Source organism: Podarcis erhardii (genome assembly GCF_964252035.2).
Source record: "Podarcis erhardii genome assembly, chromosome: 17".
In the NCBI taxonomy this organism is placed as follows: domain Eukaryota; kingdom Metazoa; phylum Chordata; class Lepidosauria; order Squamata; family Lacertidae; genus Podarcis; species Podarcis erhardii.
This window is the reverse complement of record NC_138515.1, coordinates 10,946,806-10,959,988: the sequence shown is the minus strand read 5'-3', so window position 1 is coordinate 10,959,988 and position 13,183 is coordinate 10,946,806. Positions and strand designations below refer to the sequence as shown.

The following is a 13,183-nucleotide window of genomic DNA, read 5'->3' as shown; positions in this document are numbered from 1 at the left end:
ACAGGAAGTAAGGGGATTACAGTTAGGATTAAAACACTTACTCTTTGCAGCATTTTTGTGAGGAATGGCTTCTTAGTTGCCATGGGCACTGCTTAGTGACCCTTAGCCCCCAGATGCAATTCCTCCTCTTGCATTAATGAAATATTTCAATTGGATTCCATAGAAAACAAATGAACGAAGATATATTCAAAATTCAAGTAATAAATTTAAAATTTTCCTGTCCCCTTTCTACTCTTTCTTGCAGCTTTAACAATGAAATGTGAAATATAATTTTGAAGAAGGGCAACTAGAAACTAAAACTGACGTTGAAACGCAGCCCTTGGAATATGAAGAGATGGTACCATAGAAAAGAGAAATACTTTGGACTCAGTGCTCAAAAGGTATAAGCTCTGAAGACACTTTGCCTAACCTGCTGCCATATTGCCTCAAACCTATACAATGCAGAAATGTAATGGATTATTTTTATGGTAAATTTCCTTGAGACATTGGTATAGAAGGCGATTCAAGACAATTATGATGATTGCGTGTTCTGTTCTATTTTATTCCACTTATGAGAAGGAAGAAAGATGAAAGGGAGTTTTGTTGCTAAATTTATAAAAGTTCATGCAAAGAGCAATAGCATTATTTTTAGAAAGAAACACATTTAAATAAATTACCAAGGAATAAAAATAAATACCAAGACAAATGTTACAAACATCTCTGATGCTTGCTTTTTTGCATGTAGAACCAACAGCTGAAAACTGAAAACGCACAACTACCACCAAAGCATAATAACAACCAAACTGATGCTTTGCAAGTTGCTTTGCTGCCAGTCCTTCTACTATTTTGCCTGAGTTCCTGTACCATTTTGCTGTGAAAATGTCTGCTAGAATGTCTAGCAGACAAAACCAAGCATCAGTGCCAGATTGAGGGCGTTGTTCCCCCTCACAGGGCGCCGAGCCGAGGGGGCACAAAATGAAGATGATCCATTATCGAGAAGATCCATTTGGGGGTGTCAAATGTTGGCCTGGCAGAGGGCGCCATGTTATGAAAGATTACCAGAGTCCACCCCAGCAAGCACAGTGTTGGATCTTTGCAGAAACTATTAGTGTACAATCAGCATTGCCTGGGAGAAACATTGTATAATATGAGGAGTGTAAGGTCTTGGCCCAGGCAGAAAGTGTATTCCAGAGGGTACCACCGAAAAGGCCCATTTTCATGAGGTTTCCAGGTGGCAGTTTGCTGCCCATGGTATGGCCAGCAGGGCCTCCTCTGAAGATTGTCAAGATCCATTTGACTTTGAAGACACCTTCGTTTCAAAAGTGGTTTGCCATCATGCAGTGGACGGAGGGCTACTGAGCTGTCGGAGGCAAAGGCAAGATGGCACCCCACATGCAGAAGTTGACTTGATTGACACGTGAATCTTACTTTAATGCTAGCAATAGCATAGCATCCTCTACCTGGCTCCCTCCTTGTTATCTTTCACCGGCAGGTGAAAACTTCCTTATTCCAACAGGCCTGCCTTTAACTTTAAGGGGCTGTTGTTTTGCTGTTTTTATTGCAATTATTTGGTGTTTTAAACAGATGTTATATATGTATATTGTTTTAATTCTATCAGTGTTTGTTTTTTAATATCCCCCCCCCCCATGTTTTGAGAGGTTCTTGTTTGTATCTATAAGCAGCCTTGAGTGCTGCCAAGGAAAAAGGCAGGATATAAATAAATATAAATATTGTCTCCCTGCTTATTTAACTTATATGAAGAATTCAACATGCAAAAGGCTGGGTTGGATAAATCCCAAGCCGGAATTAAGATTGCCGGAAGAAATATCAACAACCTCAGATATGCAGATGACACAACCTTGATGGCAGAAAGTGAGGAGGAATTAAAAAACCTTTTAATGAGGATGAAGGAGGAGAGTGCAAAATATGGTCTGAAGCTCAACATCAAAAAAACAAATATCATGGCCACTGGTCCTATCACCTCCTGGCAAATAGAAGGGGAAGAAATGGAGGCAGTGAGAGATTTTACTTTCTTGGGCTCTATGATCACTGCAGATGACGACAACAGTCACAAAATTAAAAGATGCCTGCTCCTTGGGAGAAAAGCAATGACAAACCTAGGCAGCATCTTAAAAAGCAGAGACATCACCTTGACAACAAAGGTCCGTATAGTTAAAGTTATGGTTTTCCCAGTAGTGATGTATGGAAGTGAGAGCTGGACCATAAAGAAGGCTGATTGCTGAAGAATTGATGCTTTTGAATTATGGTGCTGGGTGAGACTCTCGAGAGTCCCATGGACTGCAAGAAGATCAAACCTATCCATTCTTAAGGAAATCAGCCCTGAGTGCTCACTGGAAGGACAGATCCTGAAGCTGAGGCTCCAATCCTTTGGCCACCTCATGAGAAGAGAAGACTCCCTGGAAAAGACCCTGATGTTGGGAAAGATGGAGGGCACAAGGAGAAGGGGACAACAGAGGATGAGATGGTTGGTAGCTCATGAGCTACCAACATGAGTTTGACCAAACTGCGGGAGGCAGTGGAAGACAGGAGTGCCTGGCGTGCTCTGGTCCATGGGGTCATGAAGAGTCAGACACGACTAAACAAGAAGAACACTCTGCTAAGGCTGTAGGCTTATCTTGGAGGATGCAGCACAGGCCCCATGGCACTCCCAGCTCGGTTGTCTACCCCCCTTGCTGCTGGACCCATGCCCTAGTATCTGCTGTCGGAGGTGGTTGCTTTCCTCTGCCCAATGATAGGACTGGGCCTAAGTGGAGGCAACTGCTGGAGGAACACAACGGCCCCCGGCAAGTAGATCTGGCTTCCAAGTTCTTCGCCTTGCAATAAGAATCATTTGAAATAATAAGGAAAATTATCACTGCAGACCCAGCTAATATCCATTTAATAGATACATTCCCCACCCCACCCCCAAAAACCTGCAGCTATACATGGCATTCAAAACCACAGCCATTATGCTTGATACATGCAAACATTTTGTATTTTAAAATAGCCTGTTCTTGACTGTTCTTGTCCAATCTTATTTACTTTCTGAAGTGATAGCAATTAACGGTAAAAATCGGAAGCCACCCAAAAACTATGGAGTAGAGTAGTTCTTTCCCTGCTAATTGGCAGTCATTCCTGTGTCGAAAAGTTAAGATATGCAGACACTGTGGAGAAATCTCTTTAGCCAACTTGGATAAAGCATTTCTGTTTACAGCCGTTCAACTGGGCCAGACATGTAGTGAAGGATTCTGTTCTCCCTGGAGTCTTGATTTTCTTTTTTAATTTCTATAAAATCTGCATGCCCGTGAAACCCAGAAAGACAGATGCATCGAGGCATCCCTCAAGGCAGCACACTGAGTTTGGCAGTATGTCACCAGATTAAAAATATTCATTGAAATAAATATAGCCAGGGTTGCTATTATATGTTTGCCTCATAGACAGTGGCAAAACTAAAAATAATCGAGTTAGGGAACAAAGATTAATTGCACACAGAGCACAATTACCATGCATCAGGATTATGACACACACTTGCCACTAAAAAATTCAAAAAGCTCGTCTTTATCTATCTTAAGCATGGTTGACATTGACATCAATGATATCCTTGCTCTTTTTAGTTCTCTCTCTGAACGACATCCGAATGCCAGACACGCTGTTCAAGCTGGGACACAGCAAAGATGGCAGCTTCTCTTCCAGCACTGAAAACAATAATCTGAGTCAGTGTGCAGTACAAATAAATCGTCTGGACTCTTTCCATGAAAGCAAATGCTAATGTTTATCTTAGTGTGGTTTTATTAATTTGGCTGTTTAAATGTCTGCAACTTTAAAAAAAAATCACAAAGAAACAGTTGGTACCTAATCCTTAAAAGACAGACTTTTTAAAAGTATTGTAAATCACTATTTTGATTCAATATGATGGCTTGGATTCCAGCTTTGCTCTCAATGGTGGGTCAAGTAGGGAGCTGACTTTTGCTAAGGAATCTTCCTTCACAGAGTGGGAGAGCAGCAGGGAGTAAAGGTGAATTGGTGAAAAAACTCCTCCTCCACCATCTTCTCAGCAAAATCTCTCAGCTGGATCAAAAGCTTTCTGTGGAGAGGAGGAGTTTTTCCTTTCATGCACTGCTACGTTTGGATCCAACTTGGTATGACAATTAATTCGAAATTGCAAGTAAATAAGCAACAACGGCAACACATACAGTTTCACATTTTCTTTGGGAAAATGCAGAATTTTCATTCTAATTATAGCAGTTTATGGATTAGGACATGTGAAATAATCAACAAGTACATAGGGCGATTGTGTAGTTATGCATCTTAATGGGAATTTTTGCATTGAGGAACCACCTATTGCATAGTAATAGTTTGAGGAAAAACATCAGACGGTTTTAAAAGCATGATCCATGGATTGGGTTTTTATTATTATGCATACTAATTTCAATAATGTAAATTGTTATAGACTGGTCAGGCACAAGTAAGATCTTCACAATTGAGCACGTGTGGAAGCCTAGACTAAGAATTTGAAGATCACCACTCACTCCCACCAAGATCTCTCTGATCAGTCAAGGGGGCTTATTGGTGGCTTATTGATAACGCCTTCTTTGCGCCAGATACAAATAGGGAGGGCAAGGTAAAGGTAAAGGTGACCCCTGACCATTAGGTCCAGTCGTGAATGACTCTGGGGTTGCGGCGCTCATCTCGCTTTACTGGCCGAGGGAGCCGGCGTACAGGTTCCGGGTCACGTGGCCAGCATGATTAAGCTGCTTCTGGTGAACCAGAGCAGTGCACGGAAACGGTGTTTACCTTCCCGTCAGAGCGGTACCTATTTATCTACTTGCACTTTGACGTGCTTTCGAACTGCTAGGTTGGCAGGAGCAGGGACTGAGCAACGGGAGCTCACCCCGTCGCGGGGATTCAAACCGCCGACCTTCTGATCGGCAAGTCCTAGGCTCTGCGGTTTAATCCACAGTGCCACCCGCGTCCCCTAGGGAGGGCAAACAGAGAAGCAAATCTTTACCCAACTCTAGAAGTTTCTCCTTTTGGATATTTGACACAGCTTAATCACAAATATCTTCAAAGTGTAAGATTTCTTACTTAGAATTGCCCAAGAGAATTATAGGACTATTCCATCATTAATCTTTTTAAAAGTTTCTGACACCCTGAGATTAAAGGATAAGGCAGACTATATAATGAACTAAATTAAACAAAAAATATTCTGACTGCTGCCTGGTTGTGTTGCTGAGTGTCTCCCCTCTGTAAGGAAGCCGGACATTTCATTCTGCTGCTCCCACAGGGCAGCTAAGGAACAAGAGAGCAGCTAATAGGAACAGGAGGGAATCCAGTTTTTTTAAAGGATGTTTTTACGGAATTGGGTATTTATATTCCAGAACCATGATCAGCAGGCAATTGATGTATGCCCCCTTCTGTAAAGAAAGAGGGAGGGTCATTGTTAGGGGCCATCATCCAAATGTTGTTGTTGGACACCAGGAACCTGTGCAAGAATTTTCATCCCTTAAGAATGAACGTTCTCCCAAATCCATTAGGTGGTATCTGCTGTTGATGCTGCCATGTGAATGTGGGATTGTGGACACCTGAAAGTTGCCTTCCTGCAATGACTGGATTTGGTGCCTCATTTGAAGCCTAGCCTTCAGCATGAAACATTAAATACAAACTAGCACAAAGTGATACAGAAATGTATTCTTAAAAAGATTCTGTGGGGTTTGGGTTCATCTGATTGCCTGTTTCCATCTTGTAATATTCTGTTGTGTGACTTTCAGTTCTCTGCTGCTAATTGTCATTTGATCACTTTTTCACAAGCCTCCTGCCATCCACACCAATGAGCTCCACTTCCCCCTGTTCTGGATCAGAACCAAGCGGGGGCAAAGGCATAGCTGTCAACTTACAGATTTGTAAATAAGGGACCAGCAGCCTCGAAAATAAGGGATCAGCGGCCAAAATAAGGGATTTTCCAAGCACAGGTATGTTCAGCTTCTGAGCCCCTCCGAGCCAAAGGCAGAAAGCCCAGCCAGCAGCCAAACGAAGCCTCAAGCAGTGGTTCCCACAGTGCAGCAACCCGGCAAAGGGGATGCAGCAAGGAAAACCACCATCACCTCTCTGCTGGGAAGCGCTGAGCAAAGGCGAGTCCCCAGGCAATGTGGCCAATTTGATCGGCACAAGGCATGCAAGCTCCACCCTCCAGTCGTTCTTAGACTCCTTATTGGGTGAGCAACGCAGCCAAGCAACAGGGACAGCTGGCCAAGCAACAGCTGGCCGGCAGGGAGGGAGGGAGAGGAGCTGCTTCCTTTGAAACCCGGGAAATTTAAGGGACATCATCACTAAGGGACAGCAGCGGGACACGGCGCTAGGATAAGGGAGTTTCCCGCCAAATAAGGGACGGTTGACAGCTATGGGCAAAGCGTTGAAATCCCCTGTCCACACATTAATCTGGATCAGTGCTGACAACTTGTCTTTTTAAAAAATCTGATTTAAGGGCACAGATAAAGTATCTGGTGGTTTGGCTCTTCAGTTAGTTAAACTCCGGTGGTTCCGTCTGCCTTAGGCCAAGGGACAGTTAATCACTAGGAAACCCTTTGAATTAGCACAATCTTTTCAGTTATGGTTGGGCTTTATAACCATGCAAATAGACATACGTGATTTTACACTGCCGGGAAAGGCCCTTACATTTCTCAACAGGGGAGGAGGCCATTAGTCATTGCTTTCAAAAGCAAAAAGTTGCTATTTTTTCCTGCAGTCTCCCTGGATGTGGTTTACATTTATTGTACAAATAGTAAGTACATATAGAATGTGGAGCTCACTTTAAATTACTACCCAAACCTTGAATGAATTCCCAGAAGGCAAAGGAAAATGCCCTAATGATTAATTAGGATACTGGCAATATCGGAGGAACCACATGCAGACGCAATTACACAAATCCCAGCTGTTCTGGAATCAATGGACATCCTATTGTTGTGGTCAGGTTTTCTCAAAGTAAACAAGGACATGGGCTTCATGGCACATAAACAGACCCTCGCTAATACTTACAATGTGTGCGAGGCAGTTTGAAGGGCAAGTTATATCTCAAGACAGCAAAATAATGTCATTTGGTGTGCAGAGGGGAGATTTAAAAAGAGGATTAGAGGCAGTCAAGCAAGATATATTAAACAAATCCATGACTAACAGGGTGGAACAGCAAAGGGTCTCATTCTATTCAAGTCAACAGTTCCCTAGGGCTGGCACTATTATCTCATTGTGCTTTTATCACCTTGGAATTTTTATGGTTATTTTTGATGAATTCACATTTTTCTAAAGACTTTTTTTTTTTTACATTAAGCCAATTTTCATTTTTAATTAAAGTCGTAAATAACCTTAATTCTGACTTTAAAGGTTTATTGTTTCTTACATTTTATTATTACGCCAGGAAATATTTCAAATACCAAAACCTGAAGTGAGTTAGTCATCAGAGGTTCTCAAAGATCCCGTAAGTTTACTGTAGCTTATAAATGTTATACATTACAACCTAAAGGCATATTTAAAAACCCTTTTGATCAATGCCACAAATCCTTTTGTGCCCCCCCCCCCAGCACCACACTTTGTTCAGCAAATGTATTTCCGATTCGGGTTGATAAGTTAAAAGAATACAAAAGTAAACCAAGAATGAAGGAAAACTCTCATACTAAGCATGAGTGAGGAATAAAAGTGGTCATTTCATTGATTTATTTCCTTGCCGGGAAGAATGAGGAAGACACTCAAAGGCGGACACAGTGAGTTCCTCACTCCACTGATCTCTCTCACGTACTGAGAAGCAACTCGGCTCCTCTCCTCTCCATCAGCATTGGGTACGACTGCATTCTAAAGCAGTAATAAATGATTATTTAGAAATTATGACACAGTTCATAATATTCGCAGAATGGAACGTGTGCAGAGGAGGGCAACTAGGAAGCCAAGCCTTCTGAAGATCAGGAAGTGAGGAGACTGAGGGGGAGATATGAGAGCCCTCTTCAAATATCTGAAGGGCTGTCGCAAGGAGGATGGAATACGCTTGTTTTCTACTGCTCTGGAGGGTAGGACTCGAACCCATGGCTTCAAGTTGCAGGAAATGAGATTCCGACTAGACATAGTCTAGCGGCCGCCGAGACCATATAACACCGGTCTTGAAAGACCTACACTGGCTCCCAGTATGTTTCCAAGCACAATTCAAAGGGTTGGTGCTGACCTTTAAAGCCCTAAACGACCTCGGTCCAGTATACCTGAAGGAGCGTCTCCACTCCATAGTTCTGCCCGGACACTGAGGTCCAGCGCCGAGGGCCTTCTGGCGGTTCCCTCGCTATGAGAAGCCAAGTTACAGGGAACCAGGCAGAGGGCCTTCTTGGTAGTGGCACCCGCCCCGTGGAACGCCCTCCCACCAGATGTCAAAGAGAAGAACAACTACCAGTCTTTTAGAAGACATCTGAAGGCAGCTCTGTTTAGGGAAGCTTTTAATGTTTGATGTATTACTGTATTTTAATATTTGGTTGGAAGCCGCCCAGAGTGGCTGGGGAAGCCCAGCCAGGTGGGCGGGGTATAAATAAAAAATTATTATTATTATTATTATTATTATTATTATTATTATTATTATTATAAAAACTTTCTGACAGGAAGAGCTGTTCAACAGTGGAACAGGCTCCCTTGGGAGGTGGTGGACTCTCCTTCCTTGGAGGTTTTTAAGCAGAGGTTAGATGGCCATCTGTCAGCGATTATTATTATTATTATTATTATTATTATTATTATCATTATTATTATTATTACCCCGCCCATCCGGTTGGGTTTCCCCAGCCACTCTGGGCAGCTTACAGCAAATCTAAAAACAAAATAAAAACATCGAGCATTAAAAACCTCCCAATACATGGCTGTCTTCAGGTGCAGTTTTTCCTCATCATTATCATGATTTTATTTTATTTTATGGAAGCTTTACAAAAAGGAAAACACACACCGCTAAATAGATTTTAGAAAGGGGCAAGATTAGATGAAGATGCACAAAGCATTTTTTTTTAAAAAAAAAAAAAAACAAAGCTTCCTTGAGCTCTGCTTTGTTCCTGCCCCTCAGAGCCAGGGCATCATGCCAAGCAGGGCCTTGGCAGTGGCAGCCCCTCCTCCTCCTTCCCTGCTCTCCAGAAGCTGCTCTGGGCAAGCCACAAGAAAGGAGGCTGGGAGTGGTAGCGATGGAGAGGCAATGGGATGCTCCCTCACAGCTGCCCCTTGGGACCAGGGCCAGATCCCCCTCCTCTTCCAGCTCAGTGGCAAAGAGGGACATTCTGGGATCAAATCAGAAGCCAGGACGTCTTTCGTAATTCTGAGACTCCCTGGAAAATCAGGACACTTGGAGGGTTGTTGTTGTTGTTTAGTCGTTTAGTCGTGTCCGACGTTTTGTGACGCCATGGACCGGAGCACGCCAGGCACTCCTGTCTTCCACTGCCTCCCGCAGTTTGGTCAAACTCATGTTGGTAGCTTCGAGAACATTGTCCCACCATCTTGTCCTCTGTCATCCCCTTCTCCTTGGGCCCTCCATCTTTCCCAACATCAGGGTCTTTTCCAGCAGGTCTTCTCTTCTCATGAGGTGGCCAAAGTATTGGAGTCAGGATCTGTCCTTCCAGTGAGCATTCAGGGCTGATTTCCTTCAGAATGGATAGGTTTGATCTTCTTGCAGTCCATGGGACTCTCAAGAGTCTCCTCCAGCACCAGAATTCAAAAGCATCACAATTGGATATGGACTCACTGGCGGAGGAAGAGGAGTGCAGGGGGAGCGCACCACCCCCGGCAGCACGATCCCCAGGGTGCCATCGCAGCTGCCCCCCCCCCCGCCTGTGCTGGGCGCCCTGCCCCCACAGGCGGCACACCCTGCCCCCGGGACGCATGCCAGCCCCGCCCCGCCCCGCCCCGCCCCACCCCGCCCCGCCCTGCCCCGCCACTGTATGGACTGCACCCTTTCATTTGCATAATAATAATAATAATAATAATAATAATAATAATAATTGCATCCTCTATGGACTGCACCCTTGCATTTGCAGAACTGCCTTTCCCTGTTACCTTTTTCCGAGCCTGCTGGTCTTTGGAGGAATGGGCCTTCACATGCTTCCTTAGAGAGCTCGGATCTGTGTATCGTTTGGTGCATCCAGGAATCTGGCAAGCGTAAGGTTTCTGAAGCAAACAGAGGAAAGGTTCTTCAGTCACTTTTTAAGATACATACATCTATGTATCTTTAAAGCCTGTGGGTTTGAGACTCAAACTGTAATGTTATTATCATAGTGAATAATGCCACAAGCAGAGTGGTCATGACACTGAAAACACAGCTAAGAGATAGAAAGTAAGGAAGACTGGTAAGAAAGAGAAAGGGAACCGTTTGCTTTCTTTCTACAAGTTGTTATTTCATATATTTCATATGAATATCTTTGATAGTTTATTTTTATTTTTAACTGCTTGCTTGCTCATCAGCCTGCATTGCACATTCTACTGCTGGGGTGTGGGAATCAATAGCTGCATGTTCACAAATAGTGAAGTTTTATGTGGGAAGCAAAAGGTCAGTTTGGCTGGATGAGGGGAAATCTCAGCCAGGGCCCAGGGCATGGTGGATGCCCATTGGTGCAAAAAGTGGCAAAGGCAGGAGTGACTGAATTTCACACACTGATCAAATAAATCATTATCTCCACTTGTACTTACAATTATGTAACCCTCATAGAAACCTTTGGTATAGTCAGAGATTACATTTCTTTAGTGGGCCAGGAAAAGAAGCTGTGGAAAAGTCCCAGACATAGAGATATAGAAGAAACCTGCTTCAGAAGAGAGAAGGAAGGGGAAAGGTTAGTCGGATATGGCAGACAAGAAATCAAAGCAGAAAGCACACTCTACATTTGAAAGCTTCAAAAATACTGAAGGCTATACAAAGAATCTTCAGGGATTGTTTATTGAGGTATTTGACTTTAAACACTAATTATAAACATGCACTGCTATCAATACAAGCTTTTAAAAGAACATTAAAGCTTATTGGAAAAAAGTTGTGTTTCACTGTTGTTTCATTTGCATTACTAGCCAGAATTGTATCATCGTAATTTTGTTCCATTCATCACAATTTCCTTCATGAGCAACAGTTGCCATGCAGGAAGGTATTTGTATAATACTGTGCCATTAGAGTGAAACACTTTCCCAGGTGTTTTTAGGCCTGATCTATGCATTTCAACCAATAACTCTTAAACGTAATTATTTATGATATGGGCTGGTTTTTTTGTGTAGGAAATTGTAATGAACGAAGCATCTTCTGCAAGATGCAAGCTTAAATAAAAACAAATTAGCACATATTTTCACCTGCCTTTGGGTGCAGTATTACTCCACAAGCACTGGAAAATCATGACCGTGAACCATTTCTTGTCATCTTCAAACAGCCATTTTCTTGGGACCCAAATGAGACTCACAACTCTAATGCAGATGTGCATCCTGATGCACACACACACACACACACACACACACACACACAACGACAATGGCCTGGTTCGTATGTAACAATATGGCATAGGACGCACCGGACCATAGGAGGGGGAGAACAGGAAAAACAAAATTCTCCCCCTCTCTGCTCAGTGCCCCTTCAGTGAAGCGGCAGGAGAAATGGAGCCCCTTCCATTTCTCCTCCCGCTTTGCTGAAGGGGCGCTGCGCAGAGAGGGAAAACTGTGCAGCGCCTCTCCACCAACCCCTCTTGCTCTCCAAGCTTCAGGCAGCTATCCGCAAGCCTTTGGAATGTGAGGGGAACTCCTGCTGCACTCCGAAGGCTTGCGGATAGCTGCCTGAAGCCCCCAGAGTGCAGCAGGAGTTCGCGCTGCGCTCCGGGGGCTTAAGGCGGCTTCAGCGAAAGCAACGGAAAGCCTCCGGAGCGTGGGGGGAGCTCTCCCTCTGCGCTTCGGAGGCTTTGCGTTGCTATCACTGAAGCCAAGGAGCCTGCATCCGCTCCATAAGACGCATACACATTTCCCTTTAATTTTTGAAGTGGAAAAAGTGTGTCTTATAGAGCGAAAAATACGGTAGTTGTGCCAAGTGTCCTATTGTGTGCCAAGCCATGCTTTGGAATAGCATTGCATCCAAACATGGACTTGGGATTTGTCTTGCTGTAAACAAACCAGAAGTTGTAGACAAGCTTGTTCTTGGTTTACCAGTTATGATTTATTTTGTGGAAGCAACCCATGAGCCTCGGTTAGCAAGTTGTGTGGCAGGCGAGGAGAGAAGCAGTCGTGATGTTCATACTCTGCACCAGTGTATGTGCTCATTCCTGCTAAGCCATTGTTTGGCGTAGTGTTACATTTGAACAAGGCCACTGCATGAAAGTCAAAGCCAACTTACTTACATGGGTGTTCCTTGCTGGATTCAGGAGCAAAAGTTGACTAAAACAGATGCACATTAGTATGTGCATTGAAATTGATTGAAATTATTGAGAAGTCAACATCTGAATGTATATATGAACATTTTATATCACGCTTTGCCTGTGACCTGGTGTTGTAGGCAAGTATTCTAAACTCTTTTTACTTAGTGTACAATCTAATATTAATCCATAACTTTGCTAATTAATGACTTGCAGGAACTGTGTCTACAAGCTGACCATGGTCTGGTTTGCACATAATTTAGGTTTTCCCTCCCCCAACCACTGCTTTGCATAGCATCCTGTGTGATGATGAGTTCTGGAGACATTTTGGTTGGTCCCAATAAAGTTGCTGTCCAACTGTAGTTTTCTCATAGAACAACACAGCTACTGTTGCTTTCTACATTCCATACTCTTTTACTGGAATATATTGTGTATACAGTGGTACCTCAGGTTACATACGCTTCAGGTTACAGACTCCGCTAACCCAGAAATAGTGCTTCAGGTTAAGAACTTTGCTTCAGGATGAGAACAGAAATTGTGCTCCGGCGGTGCGGCAGCAGCAGGAGTCCCCATTAGCTAAAGTGGTGCTTCAGGTTAAGAACAGTTTCAGGTTAAGAACGGACCTCAGGAATGAATTAAGTACTTAACCCGAGGTACCACTGTATTAGAGAACATTTACTTCATCTGAATGCATTGCACAGTTTTGCAAAATGTGTAGACAGGTTGAGTGTGTAGTGTTTCAACAGGCCCATTCCATTAAATCATCCTGTTGTCATCCAGAAATTCTTGGACTCAAGCTCTGATCAGTCCTGGCCAGAATAGGTAGTGGTCAAGGT

General features: G+C 43.5%; 1 protein-coding gene across 7 annotated transcripts in view; it reads right to left on the bottom strand.

Moving 5' to 3' along the window:
* Positions 1–13,183, bottom strand: part of GLIS3 (GLIS family zinc finger 3) — a 181,585-nt gene that overhangs the window by 46,734 nt on the left and 121,668 nt on the right. For all 7 annotated transcript variants that reach the window (XM_081844929.1, XM_081844930.1, XM_081844928.1 and 4 more), the window contains one exon: positions 10,033–10,143. In XM_081844929.1, coding sequence (XP_081701055.1) covers positions 10,033–10,143 — 111 coding nt within the window. The remainder of the gene's footprint in view (positions 1–10,032; positions 10,144–13,183) is intronic.